The sequence below is a fragment of the Hippoglossus stenolepis genome, chromosome 15 (assembly GCF_022539355.2).
Source record: "Hippoglossus stenolepis isolate QCI-W04-F060 chromosome 15, HSTE1.2, whole genome shotgun sequence".
NCBI classification, from domain to species: domain Eukaryota; kingdom Metazoa; phylum Chordata; class Actinopteri; order Pleuronectiformes; family Pleuronectidae; genus Hippoglossus; species Hippoglossus stenolepis.
The window spans coordinates 7,430,476-7,445,359 of record NC_061497.1 but is presented as its reverse complement, the minus strand read 5'-3'; the positions used below and the strand labels follow the sequence as shown (position 1 = coordinate 7,445,359).

The window sequence follows — 14,884 nt, the reverse complement described above, 5'->3', positions numbered from 1 at the left end:
GCTACTGAGGAAGGCAGGGATGCAGTTCAGGAGTTGGCCAGCAGATGACAGGCCAGGCTGTCAGATGTTGTGCGTTTCTTTGTGAACGTGTTGTGTTGTCGAGGAGGCGGCCCGGTGGCACCACAGCCCAGAGCACCACACTCCAGGCTTCAGAAGACCTCGCTCCTCCTCCTCTCCATCACCCAACCGCCTCCGGAAAAATCCCATATAGGCCAGACATTTAGCACGACTTCACTTATTGTCCCTGCAGCTACCAAGCAATCACACAAACAACAAACACGCACAACTACAAGCTGTGGTGTGAAACATCATCTGACCCTGCATAAAAGAAAAGGTCTCCGTCGCATTTTCTTTTCTTTTCTTGGCACTAGAAGCCAAACACGGTGACACCGAACTCTCATCGCACGTCGACATCAAACACAAGCAGGAAACTGTGCTCTGACAAAGATTGACACAATTGTACCGACAAACCTTTGGAAGAAGGAAAAGTGGGACACGGAGTCGGAGGCAACGTCCCCTGATACTTGTTTGTATCATCTCTGAGATTCAGAGTCTGTCATTGCAGAAGGTGACCCATCACGACCCGTCTGAGGAGAAGAGCACGAGACGAGGGGCTGAGGAAGTTGACAGCGTTACATTTAAGCTTTACGTTTGCAGTAAAACAGTAAACACATACATGCAGTTGACTCTTAGCTTTGGGCTTTCCCGAGACACACAGTGTTCCCATATGTTAATGGTTCATGTAGAATTTGTCCTTCCTCCTTGTGTCTGACTTCAGTCGAGGGAAAAATGCCAAACAATAAAAACATTTAAAGATAATTTTACGTGTGTGACTTGTGATCTTTTATCCAGACACAATACCCAACAAATGTTTTGCAGGGTCCTTTCTCCTTTCTTTAGTGACGACTCTGTGACTTAGCATGAGATCTTTTGTACCGATTGATATTCATTTCATTGGATAATGTAAATGTTGGAGGGCACTGATAAGCTCAAACACAGCCAGTGTTAGCCACACTATCAATTAATAGTGAAAATTGACTTTACCACCAGTGGCATGTGTGCACACATTCTTAGTAACATTTGTCGAAGAATATCCAGTGTTCACATTGACTCTAGGAACATGTATGTGACTATAATCTCACCTTTAAATGCACCTCCTTTGCTGTACACTGGGATTCTCTAACAGACGCCCCCGGGGGGGTTGGATTTAGCAGTTCAGCCGTGGCCACATTGCACAAAAGAGATTTGTCTTAATATTTTATTAGACACATTATGTTTGCACTCTCCTTCGCCTCTTCGCTCTCTATTCAACCCCCAAACAAGAACTCCATGGCAACAAAGACGAACATCCTGTGAAAAGGAGAGTAGACGGACACACGGTGCTACAGGAGGGTCGTGGCTTGACATTTTTTATCATGCAGAGATGATGCTTATGGGACGGACGATTCTTGTTTGGGGCAAACTGCTGACAGATATAAATGTTTATTGACTGAATAATTGATGGTTTTAGTCGACATTATCTCAGTCAGTTATTGTATGTTCTGTACCTGAATCAATAGTGATGCAGCGAGTCGAAGCTTAGGTGTAGTCAACGTGAGCTTCGATGTAAATACTGGGCTGTTTTTAAGGGGTTGCATGAGCATAGCAATCATTGTTATTGACCTCTTTTTTTTATCATTTGCATAAGAACAAATATTCCTATAAAGACTGTGTGTTAATCTTAATACTTGGCTTAGAACCAGTAAAGGAAATTTATTCAGACGACTGAAAGCACAAGCAGCCATTCTGAGCCACGACGCCAAAGCAGCAGCTTTTTGACCACTTTTTTTCCCTCCACATATGGAACAGCCATCAATTTCTGACCCATGTTAATGCACCCTTTCAATATTTTATGTTTTTATATGGAGTGCTGACAATAGAACACGGAAATGGAAGGCACATTTTGCTGAGCTCCTTCACCAGCTGTGTTTCCTTCTCCTCAACGAAGCTCTGCACTCCAATGCAGAAAGAGCCAGTGATGAAAATACAGGCAAACTCACGAATGACAAATCCTTTATCCACACTGAACACAAAGCTGCTGCATTTCCAGATATAATGCACCAGTGTAATGTATACAATTTGATCCCTATCCGATAAGTTGGACACATATTGTTTATATACCTCAGCTCCTCTCAAGGTGAACTCACTTAGCGGCATAATCAACTGTCGAAGTGGCTGGAGGAGGCGGCCGAGAGTAAATTAAAAGAAATCAATTAGGAGAGACGGACCTGTGCATTAAATCTGCCTGGTATCAGAGGGAGGACACACGGGAGAGGATCATTGCACAGGTCACAGCTACGAGAGGAGGCTGCGCACGATGAAATACAACACACAACTAAAACATGTTAAGAACATGGAAGATGGAGGGTGTAGCTCTTGAGCCACTTCTTCTCGGTTAATGATTTGTGGTCGGATTTGATTAAAATACCACCACAGAGGTAGAGTAAGATATACTCACTCTGCAACACCCCGTTCGTGTAGGCACGCTACGAAGGTTATTGTTAGCATACTTGCTTCAGTACTACACGTGTTCTTGGGGGATTCCACTAGAGGGCGCACCACAGACCTCAGACTAAAGATTGTCTCTTTAATCAATGACTCAGATCAAGTATTTCTGCCGCTTCTTGATTTTGCATGCGGTAAAAAAAGATGGCGACACTGGAGGAGATCAACATTTAGCTAATGTTAGGACCAAGACAGGAAAAGCAACATTCGTAGGTGTTATGTCAGACCCAGAAATCAGACACGTCATGGAAACAGCAAGTTTACTTCTCTGCCATTGCGGTGCCGCCATTTCTGTCCTATATGAAAATGTTGAACCCAAGTGCGGCCAGATTGTACACTAACAGTAAACAGATGTGTGTTAATCTATTTCACCTCCCAACTCCGAGTTTATATTGGACATTAAAGCAGAGCAGATCACATTTTGTTTTACAGATGCTCCTTGCGATTCAGCCACAGCTCCATTATCTCTGCTGGTGATGCTGCAGTAAACTCATATTCCCAACAAGCTGCTTCACAATAACTTTTTATGACCCACTCGCCCATTACCGAAATTGATTCTGTCTGAGTATTAAGATCCCCTCGTTATCTGTCGGGCCTTTTTTCATTGTGTGCGATCAATACTCGACCTCTGACCTTGAAGCGGTCCCGTTAATATGTGTAAATTCTGGCATTAACCAGCCTCTTCAAAACTCAAGAAGAAAAGTAATTGTCGTCATTGATCAGTTGTTTGACATTGAAGATTTTCTAATAACGACTAATTAGATGTGGCACAGCCCAACACTGACGAAAGAAAAGAGAGACTTGATATGAAATTAAAAACATCAATGAACATACGTGAGCTAAAACATCTTCCAGTCTTTTCATAATAAGTAAATATGTATGTTAATACGTTAATTATGTTATTTAAAACATTTCATACGTTCGTACCATTGCTTCCATTTATAACCTCCGCCAAGGAGGTTATGTTTTTGTTTGTTTTTTTCTCAGCAGGATTATGCACAAATTACTTCATGGATTATCACAAAACTTGATGGACGGATGTGTTCAGGAAAGAACTCATTAAAATATTGTACAGATCCATATCAGGACGTGGATCCAGGAATTTTTGTCCACTTTCTTTAACATTGTGAGATAGGGTGTTTTTCAACATTTTCATTGATTTCTCATTAAATAATTCATGGATCTTGATGAAAACAATCAGGCATGTTAAAAGGTCTGATATTAGTGTGTGCAATTTGGTGCAGATCCAACTACAAATCTGGATATATTATGAATTTAAATGGAGTATCATACTGTTGGGCCTAAGAAGAGGTATGTGCTGTTCGAGTGCTCTTCTATATGAAGCAATGTATTGCATTAATTGAGCAATTAGTTGAGCAATTCTCTATGTATACTCATAATTTATATAAATATGTGTCCCATGAAAGTAAGGTTAGATTAAAAAAAAAAAACCCATTAAATTTGTATTTCTAACTCAACATTAATGTTTGTATCAGAATTTATCACTTTAGAGTGTATTTGTATTTTTCTGTGAACTATCCCTTTAACCCTAACAATTAAAATACCATCAAGCTGACTTAATGATGTATCTGTTTTAATGTTACATTTTTGTGTCTAAATATAATCACCTTCATGTTGGGTTAGGGTTAGTTAGTCCTCTGACTCCACATTTACTGTAAAGTACAGTGGAACATACTACAGTATGTAGCTACTGTACACCCTGGACATTTAGAGAATGATTCTTCTCTCTCTTAACTGTGCTGCTGCATGTGCCTTTTCTTACCCGCATTCATTATTTATAGTAAAACAGCTATGTCTCAAAAAAGAACTGATATGGAGCAGAAAAAGGGAAGTAGGGAAAAACAAGTACGATGTAGCTATTAGTTTAATGGTTGCTAAGATGCTGTTTTGCATCTCAGAGGTGGAGTCTACAACTGCTGCCCATTACAGTGATAGCTTAACTAAAAATGTCTTCCTTTTGCTATATGATTTGTATAAAAATACTTTATAAAAAAAGATTTCGATGTAAAATTATTAATACAAATTTAGATTTAGATTTCTCAAACTTGAACTGAAAGCATATGACTTTTATTCTTGGTAGCAATATCATTTGGCAGTTTGAGTCAAATCAAAAATGTAATGCTGTCTGAGGATCACAACAAACGTCATCACCCCATTGACCACAGGCTGCTCCAGTGGGTGAGAGGTGGAGTACAACCCCCGGCAGGTCTCCAACGTATCACAGCTGGGCCTAAACATGGAGACCAACCACCGTGTACACAGTTACAAAGTCACAACCACAAGCAATTTGGAGTCACTAATTAACCTGCATGTCTTTGGAATGTGGGAGGTTGCCGGAGAACCCAGAGGAAACACATACAGGCCCTAGGGGAACATGCAAATTCCATAATAAGGATCAGCTGTGCCAGAGGTAGTTTTATCTTTATTCCTTGCGCGAGTTTAAAAAAACAAACTGAACAATATTATTCATGACCCAATCAACCTTTTTTAACAGAAAACATTTCGACTGGATTCCATTTAGCTGTTTTGACTTCCACGTCCTGACACAGTTCGAGCCGCCTCAGTGTCGTCGCTCTCAGGAACACTTTAGCACAGAGGCAGTAAAACCTGGGATTTTCCTTCTGTAACAAGTCAAAGCTTCCTGTGTAGAACAGGCCTATTGGCTGACAGCACAGTTGTATGATGTATCCTGATGAGCCTTAGCGTCAGGTCCAAGCTGCCATTTGTCCAATAATGTGACTAATGACTAAATACCTGCAAACTAATGACATTCTAATCGTGCAATTTAGTAAAAGTTAGCATGTTTACGTGAGAAAATAAGAAAATTAACATGGTAAACATTCTAGTGGCTAAACATCAACATGTTAGCATTTGCATTTATTTCAAAGAACTGCTGTAACTAAGGGAAATTAAGTCTCATTTGGATACTACTCTAAATTAACTGTATTGAATCAATGATTTTAAAATACTTCTGTAACACAAATATTTGATTTTACCATTTGAAGTTTGCTGTGTAATAACACCAGCTAGTTATGCATCCCCATAACCCACAACCAAGTCTTCTCCCACATCTGCATGCTCATGATATAATAATAATAATAATAATAATAATAATAACTTTATTTGTCTAGCACTCATCTAAACAAGGTTACAAAGTGCTTCACAAAAAAATCCATGGCAAAATGATTTCCTTATAATAAATGGTATTCAATTCAGTTCAATTTTAAGGGCCAAATCATAACATAATAAGGTCAAGATCTTAAAATTTATATGAGAAAAAAACTCCCTCATTAACTGGGAGAAACCTCTGGCTGAACCTTGGTGTGGGCGGCCATCTGCCTTGACCGGTTGGGTTGAGCGGGGAAAAATGTGGAAGAGAGGAGAGGTGGGTGGCAAAGAGGGGAGAGAAGAGAGAGATATAGAGAGGGAGGGGGGGACCAGGAACAGTTGTGCAACCATCACATTTGAGCTCTGTCAGACTGGATGTTACAATGGAAATAATAATAAGAATCTTCAATTGTACCTTGGCGTCATCAGGTGTTTCAGCCTTTTAATCGCAAAAACGTTAGAAGCTGAACCTGAGGGTACGCTGAGCCTAAAGGTTAATCTGAGAGGCTACTGGCTTACTGGCTTGCACTGGCTGGCGGTGCAAATCCTAAACATTGCACAGCGGTGCACGTGTCATTTGTATGCATGTGCACTATTTACACATGAAGCCTCGGGTCGTGCTCCTGATGACAGTGAAGTATTAGTGTCAGGGGATGTCGCTGCTAAAAAATCATTAGTGGAGCTGGGAACTGATGTCTATTTAACAGTCATCAATGCACAATTAACAACACGCTCTGCTACGTGTTGAACAGGAGCTTGGTTACAGGACTTTAAAAACCCAATCAGTTATTTTTTATTACCAAATAAATTATACGTGAGCTGATATTTACATGTAGTTAAAGGGTCTGACATGTAAAGAACAGGCATCCATTCATTTTCCAGACTGCGTATCATGTAAAGGCAGGGCCTGGAATGCATCCCAGCATGCAATGCATTGGACGTGAGTCATGGACATGTGGCCACTCTATCACAGAGCTAACAAATGTGTAGACAGGCTCATTCGCACTCACATTCACACCTACAGGCAATTTAGAGTCTGCCGTGGACCTGACCTGCATGTGTTTGGAGTGTGGGAGGAAAGTGGAGCACCTGGAGGACACACACACACATAGGGAGAACATACATGCTCCACACAGAGAGGACACAGACGGTCATATGTAGTTGTCAGCTGTTACACGCCTGCTTTCCAGGAGTGTCTGTCTACATTTTATTCACGTAACCTTAAACAGCCTCCTCAGGCTGAACTGTGTGATTTGGCTGTGAAATATAAGAAATCGACAGCTTCCAGTCCTGTCTTTTAAATTCTGATGGCGATTATTTCACATTTGCCTGACCACAAATTGTGCTTTTAATCAGGGTTGACTCCAGCTTGCATCAGACAGGTCAGGCCCCTCTAACCACCTCCTGCTTTAAATCTATAAAATCAATCAAATCGAATCAATCAGCTCGTTCGGACGGCAATACATTGTTTCCCAACGCTCAGAGGTGAATGGGGAGAACAATATTTCAAACGTCTTACTGGATCGTTTCGGTTTCTCTCTGCTCCAGGTGCTGTACAGACACATTTCCAGGCCGTTCTCGTCACCTTCACCACCTGAACATACGCTTTGTTTCAAGCCCTGAGTGCATTGTGGGAATAAAAAGTACAAATGTGCTACCATATATAGCGTCATGTCCTCAACCAGAGGACAAAACGTCTCAGCCAACAGTTTTCTACTGTATTTGTCCTCCTGACAAAACAAATTAATTATCCAGTGCTTTTATAGATGCAGAATTCAACCTGCCCCAGACAGGCCGACCTGTTACATTATATCATTTTATATTTGCCAACAGTTTAAAAAAACTGTTTAATACGTCCTGAATTGAAAAAGGGGCAAATATTACACTTGTCAGCAGGAGTCACTTTGCGTCTTTATTCAGGAAATAGGGTATGAAAGGAGGTATATTCTCATAAATGCGCAATGTTTTGTACTCAAATTAAAAGAAGACACTCTCGAGTTTTCTTGAATTCTAGTTTTTTAGCTGGACTGTGTTCATATCTGACAGTCCTTATCAAAAGCAAAACACCAACTAAGAGGTGAGAGCTCCGACAACAACCTGGAATAGCAATGGTGAAATACCTGATTTTATCCTCTCATTATGCGACAACGTATGCTATTTACCTTTTGGGGACTAATATCTGAAAACAAATCAATACGAAGTCAAAGGAAACAATGTCACATATTAGTCCACAAAGGGCAAATGAAAAGACATTAGCTTTCTTTACTGTATAAGCCTTTATTTGTAAAAAGTCTGTTGTTTGAATGATAACCCTTTTTATACCACATACTTGAACACCTTGTATTTGTAAAAAACACATTTTGTTCAAACACCTAAAAAAGCTGATTGACACTATAACATTAATTTGCACTGACAAAAAAAATACAACTTCATACTACACGAAATGCTGATTCCATGAGTACTGATACCCCGAATGAAATCAAACACCTTATTAAACAACTGAATCAAATAAGCGCCCAATGTGAACAAAACAATTACAGTACAAAAAACCAAATGCATTTTTCTTCCAGTGCCAGTATATCAGATGAGTTACATTTCCTTCGTATGATAAAACAACAACAACAGTAAGAATAACAATGCATAACAAATGCAACAAATACAGTCAAATCAGAAATGAACACAGAAATTAAGAAAATCATTTACTAATTTCAACTGAACAATAAATGGGTTGTTGGTTTTGTGGGTTTCTTTCTTTCTTTTTCGTTCAATTCAATTTGTTTGTCTTTAAAAAGCGTTGGGATGTCTTTCTTTCACCTACTGGTCAAACACGAGGTCGTCTCCCTGCTCAACTCTTTCAAAGAGAAAGGAACACTGACGTGTGAGTGGGGATCAGCACAGCTTCTTGCAGGTATCATCGCACAGTAATCAACAACGGGACCATAACCAGAGGCAACTTATGAAAGAGAAAATACAGGGAACACCCACTCAGTGTGCAATCGCATGGCTTACGTTCAGATGCTACTGGTCAGCATCCTTTACATCCTTTGTAGTTGAAGGGCGACTGATGTTGACGCGTATGCTGAACCTGATAAAAGCTACAGCATGCACTCGGTGCATCTATCCCAAACTGCGTGATGTACAGTTAATACATTTGCAGACGTACATACTCGTGACTCGCGCGAATCACACCGATGTACGTTCCGCGGTTACATTTTTCCTCCAGTTTTTTTTTTTTAAACAAACAGTTTTGTTTCACAAGGTTTATAGAGCTGGCTGTAAAACAAGTGCAATTTGAGCATGTAAACACTGGATCTTTCTTTTTCCTGGCCGTGGAGATGAATCAGATGGCGTGGAGTAAAAATATAGGAAAATAAACCTTTCAAAACTCAGGTCATGCAAAACAAAACCTACAAGGTACACAGAATAATGAACGCACCAGGCAAAGTCCTTCCAACAAGTGAGGAGGCTGTTAGCTGTGTACTGGTAGTTTGGTGGATGAACTTGCTTGCATGGTTGTGGTCCACTCTTTTGATGCCTCACAGAACAGTTTTGTGTTCACAGCCCATCACGGGTTTCTTCAATTTTTTGGGGAATGGTGTAATCCTGGATGCTAAGCCCCAACGTTAAGACTGGAGACTAAGATGTGGTTCATACATTTGTGCAGTTCAGATCCCAGCCGCTAATTATGGCAAAATGAGGAACAGCATCCAACATGGTGTGTTCCACAGAAAGAAAGTTAGGCCACTGAAACACGCTACAATACTGGGTTTAATTTAGTTGCACAGAACCAAAGAACATTTGTGGGACAGTTCTTTGCATTTACCCAGGGAAATATTTTTCTCGCAATACACTCACACACAGGGAGCTACGCATATTTACTTCTGGGACCTGGTCTGCACAAGTTTCTGTTGTCAGAAGCTGCACTTGGTAACGTGGTCAAGGGCACACATGCATGACTGTCTTAATGAGGAACAGGAAAAAACATCCCCTTCGCCTTCTTAAGGCAACCCTGCTCCTCTAGCCTCTGTAAGCCAGCTAGTCAAACATGCCCTTTGATTTGTTTGTAGATTAACGGACAACTGTGTGATTCATTGATAGCTGAGGTAAACGCTGCGGGTATGCCGCGCTGAAATCCTTATGGTTGGTTCAGACGTGAAAAACGGAAAACGCTCAACAAGAGGATTTGATCCAAGATGGCACCATTCCCGTTCGCTGAGAGTGAACCAAGGCGATACTGTACTTCCCGCGAATCATCAGCTGCAATAGCCTGTTAGCCTTATACGAGCCACCAGGGACTCCTTCACCTCGGGAGGACTTTGCGTTGACTTCTCCATTACTCTGCTCACACCGTGTATTTCTTGTGTCTCATTTTTTAGGTTTCGTTTGCAGAAGTATGCCAATGCTAGAGAAGCTGTCCATGCCATTAGCAGTGAGGCTAGCTGGTATTACGAACTGCCATGTTTTTGTTCATGCATTAAGAACTATTTAAGTGAAAGATATCATATTTACAGTACAATTCACATGTAATTACACATATACACTAGAGGCAAGAAAATTCACATTGAAATCAGTTCAACACTTTTTTTCCCCTCCTCTTCCTCTTCTCCTCAAAACACGTGTGTCAATAAAGGAAATGTAATTTTCACTCTCGTATATAAGCAAAGATCCGAAAGTAAAAGTGTAGAACGGAACATCCTCACAGCTTTTTGGGATGAATGTGCTGATTTCATGTCCAGAAAGCAGGTAAATACATGTTCTGAGTGAAATGAGTGGTGGATTCATTTACTGCGAGCATGCAAGAGCTGCTAATGATTCTCCTCTGTGTGTGTGTCTGGAGTTCATTTAAGATATGCATCAACTATTTCAAAAGAAATAGATCAATAAATATATAAATTAAATTAAAAAAAAGGCATTTTGTATCAATTACTGGGAATAAACCAACCTCAATGAGAACTTGAACCTTGCATTAGTTTACGTAATAAAATAAGTACTGCAAGTGCATTTCACTGAAAGCACAGAGTAGATGGATTAGACTTCTTTCTAGCTCAACACCTATTTTGCCTTAAGTCCCACATTTTTGTGCTTTTCCTGCACCGGAGCTGATGGTATCATATCCTCATTGTCTGACAGATCCATCATATTTCCTCTAAACAGTTGGACGAGCTGTTGGTACGCAAACCTGCATGAAATTATCAAAAAAACAAAAAAAGAATAACTTTGTAAAGTGTGTTATTTCGATAAACTTGCATTCATCATCCGCTAACTCTCGCCACCTTTCTTTTTTTTAATTTCTTTACAAAAATTTTAAAGGACAATGCTACCTGAAACATGAATGTGAATGGATCACCACCCAAACAGCCTGAATGCCCCTGACTCAGGTGCTACAATCTAACAAAATACACCTTTAACCAGAAATGGAGAAATGGAAGCTGTTCCTTTGTCTGATCACAAGAACAAACAGCCGATCGTGTCTCGTTGTGATGTCACTGGAGCTTCTCACATTTGAAATTTTTTTGGGGGAATTGCAGCATACGTATCCCAGTGATGTATAATGATATGAGTTAAAGGGGAACTCCGCACACATTTCACACATCAAAGTCTGTCCACAGGAGATCGAATAAAACTCCCTCGAGTGATGTCGCTTGAGTCAGCGTTGGCTGAAGTCTACAAGTCTGACAATGAGAAAAAAGAAAAGCAATCCCTGGGGGGGGGGTGGACTCAGTCAAACAAAGTGAGTTTACTGGGCCCCTGGAGCCCACTCCTCATCCCTTGCTTGAGGCTACATTAGCCACCTATAGCATAACAAACCTCGACTGAAGTGTGGGTGGTCAAGTTGGATTGTGGGTACTAAAGGCAACAGATTTTTGACATAAAAGGACACGTGGAATAATAGAAAATAGAGAATATCTCTTGATCATTTTCGTTTTAAATGATCCACTTCAAATCAAAGGAGATCTCTTTTTGAAACAAGGTGCAAACGACTGCATGTTGAAACTACTGATGCTATGGTTTTTTAGGTTCATTGCATTTCAGCCTTAACTCACTTCCATTTGGCCACTTTAGAACAACTCGCCTACAGCATAATTCTGAATATGTATTTTCTACGTAAAAACCCAGGAGCCATTTTCTCACAAGATCTGCTTCGGATTGAGCTGATTGTGGCTCGTTTTGACTCGCCGTTACTTTCCCCATGAATAACAACAGATTCTTCACATTTCGGACAAATCACTACGTTTTGGTCATAAGTTTGGACTCACAGTCGACTGAGAGACAAACAGTGGATTGTTCAGCTGCAGACATAAACATGATATTCAGCTCAGTATGTCTTTCTCCTACTTTCACCATCTCCCCTGCTTATTGTATGGATTACGCCGTGATGTGTTTTTTCTTCTTTTTTCCTTTTTTTTTTTCATTTGCTTCTACGGAATATGACCATGATGCATAAAATAGAAAAACAAAAAGAAATACTAAACTCGGATCACAGCTTGGGCCACGTCACTGTACAAACTTCACCACGACTTACGGAGACAAATTGGTTTCTGATCATTATTCCTTCTCGAAGACGTCTTATGCATACTGCACCCAGAAGGAGGGAGGGGGGGTATTTCTCATGATAAATTGATACTCCTGCTTCGCCATCTTCAAGTCGTTACCCGAGGCCTCTTCCATCTTCCTCTTGTCTCTACGCGTTTGTATACAGTACATACGCCAATTTTCCCTCTTGTCTTTTTTCTTTTGCATATTTCCTGGCCGCCGCACTGCGCTCGTCTTCTAATGAGTCAATCACTTTGCCGCTGGAGGAATCGACACTTGATTTGGTTGTGTAGGTTCCTGCTCGGGGACAGTTGCTCCCAGCAGAGCCCGTTTGCACCTGAAGTGGAGATGACACCGAGGAAGATGCTGATCTGCACTTCAGCTGGAGCTAAACGGGCAGGGGAGGATCTTATTTATATTTATTTATTTAGCTCTTTCCTATCGTCCTTACATTGTCCCTCTGCCGCAGCCGTCTTGTGTTTATAACTTTAGTGGGTGGCTGTATCCAATCTGATTTAATAATAAAGGAATACTAAAATCAAAGTGTACTCATTTCCCTTTGCAAATGAACCTGAGCATTAAAAATGTGTGTGTGTGTGTGTTTGAGAGCGAAACAAAACAATAATACGTATGGATTATAGGCCTCCAGGTCGACATTTGAATTCATGGCTATTTATCACTTTTTTCCCCCCCAAGGATCACTGCATCATTCCTGATCAGGCTGATGTTTCTGATCCTCGGGCTTCAGAGCGTTTGCGGGGTGGCACTGACTGAATTTGAGTGCGAGACGTCGAATCCTTCCTCCCCCACGTCTTCTGCCCGTCACTAACCTCGATCAAACAACAATTGCCTTCTGAAACTGTGACTCCAACACTGAGGAAATGCTCGACGAACAAATAAATACTCTATACTGGCCAAACTGTGGGCAGATATTTTGACACTTTTTTGAATATACACGTTCTCACATCGTCACTGTGGAATAATCTCAAACGAATCACAAAAGCAATTCCCCCATGTCCCTTTTAGAGCAAACACAAAGCAGAATATGACATCGATGAACTTGGCATCTAAAGAGCATGTGAATCAATCAATAGGAGGAAAGAAACAGTACAAGTATACTTTCATGAGAATACTGAATGATAAAATGTACAGAATATGTAATTTTTTTTCTTCAAACAATCAAAATGAGTAATGCATACCTTAGACTCTTTTATCTCATAATGCCCTAGCTCTAGAACATGTTCCGATACTCTCTGAAATCACAGTATTTTTCAAGACAAAATCATATCTACAATAATCAGCAATTGTTTTTAACCATAATGAAAAAAAGGACCCGCAGCCCCCCCAACCCCCGAGGACATGTTTCTAAAAATAACATGAGAAGAGAAAGGAATACAAGTTTGCGTTGACTCTGGGCCCTCCAACGGAGACCATTAGGCCAGAGCTGATGTCTGATAAAGAGAACGATACCACTTCAAAAAACCCAAGGAACAACACACAATCCAAACAAGGTTGCTGTACATAGTAGAACCGGAGATTTCCGTGCATGTTATCCATGGGTGATGGGAGGGGTCTTGTGTGTGTGTGTGTGTGTGTGTGTGTGTGTGTGTGTGTGTGAGGGGGGTGGGCGGGGTGTGAGTTGAGTGAGAGCGGCGATGTCGGGCAGGGCGGCAGGAGTGCGGTGTCAAGGACCTCACTCAGCTGATGCCTGCGCGGACGAGCCACCACTGATTTCATGAGCTGCAGAAGAGGATTCCCGATGACAATAAGTTTTCAATAAAAAGTCGATGGGACTCTGAGACATCTTTTCTCTCTCTAGAGCGTTCACTTTCTCTTTTTTCCTGTTTTCTTTTTTAGCAAAAATATCATGCAGTCTTTAGTTCCAAAAACCCCTGGGGGGGGGATCTCGTGTTTGTTTGTTTGTTTGTTTGTTTGTTCGTCTGTTTGTTTGTTTGTTTCAGGAGGAAAAAGAAACTCAAAGCCTTGAAATTCTTCAGTCACAATTATTCTTAAACATTCAAGTCATCCTATTAATATTTTGTACAGCAGAAAGGTCCTTCAGATTTCACACGTGTATATATAAATATAATATATAGAAATATGCATATACATATGTTCAATTTGTATATGTGTATACATATTTTGGAACTGTATCAAAGCCAATTTAATGTGCTCTCAAAATATGGCCCATGATTCCTAGTGGGATGCACATCAATTCACATAGTACAACCAGTAGATTAGGTTGAAAAATCCAAAGGTGATGGGGAAAATGACCCGGGACCACTTGTCAATGGTGCTAACATCTGACAGGTTGGGGATTTTCAACTTGAGCTTGGAGGAGCGTCGTCGTAGCCGACAGTTGGCCCGGCTCCGCATGGCGCTCCGGTCCAGCGAGTGGTGGCTAAAGCCATCTCTGGGCGTCATGGGCTTCCTGAATTGGACCCCGGAGCTGTCGAAGGACATGACCGAATTCCGAGAGTCACTGACGCTGCTCCCCACGTCAGAAGGCATCACCTCGTTGTTCATCTCCAGCGTGGTGAGGAGGATGTTTCCGTAAGCATCCACCTGCGAGGAGAGTGGAGGGGGGGACACGGAGAGTCAGCGGGGCGGAAATGTCGAGCAGCAGCCCCCAGAATCCCCTCAGCTATAAGATTTACACTAACCCCCACCCATCCTA

General features: G+C 41.1%; 1 protein-coding gene across 2 annotated transcripts in view; it reads right to left on the bottom strand.

The window, feature by feature from the left end:
• Positions 1 to 7,565: 7,565 nt before the first annotated feature.
• gabrb4 (gamma-aminobutyric acid type A receptor subunit beta4) overlaps positions 7,566 to 14,884 on the bottom strand; it is a 60,404-nt gene continuing 53,085 nt past the window's right edge. For both annotated transcript variants that reach the window (XM_035179588.2, XM_035179589.2), the window contains one exon: positions 7,566 to 14,772. In XM_035179588.2, the coding sequence (XP_035035479.1) occupies positions 14,419 to 14,772 (354 nt within the window). In that variant the 3' untranslated portion in view covers positions 7,566 to 14,418. The remainder of the gene's footprint in view (positions 14,773 to 14,884) is intronic.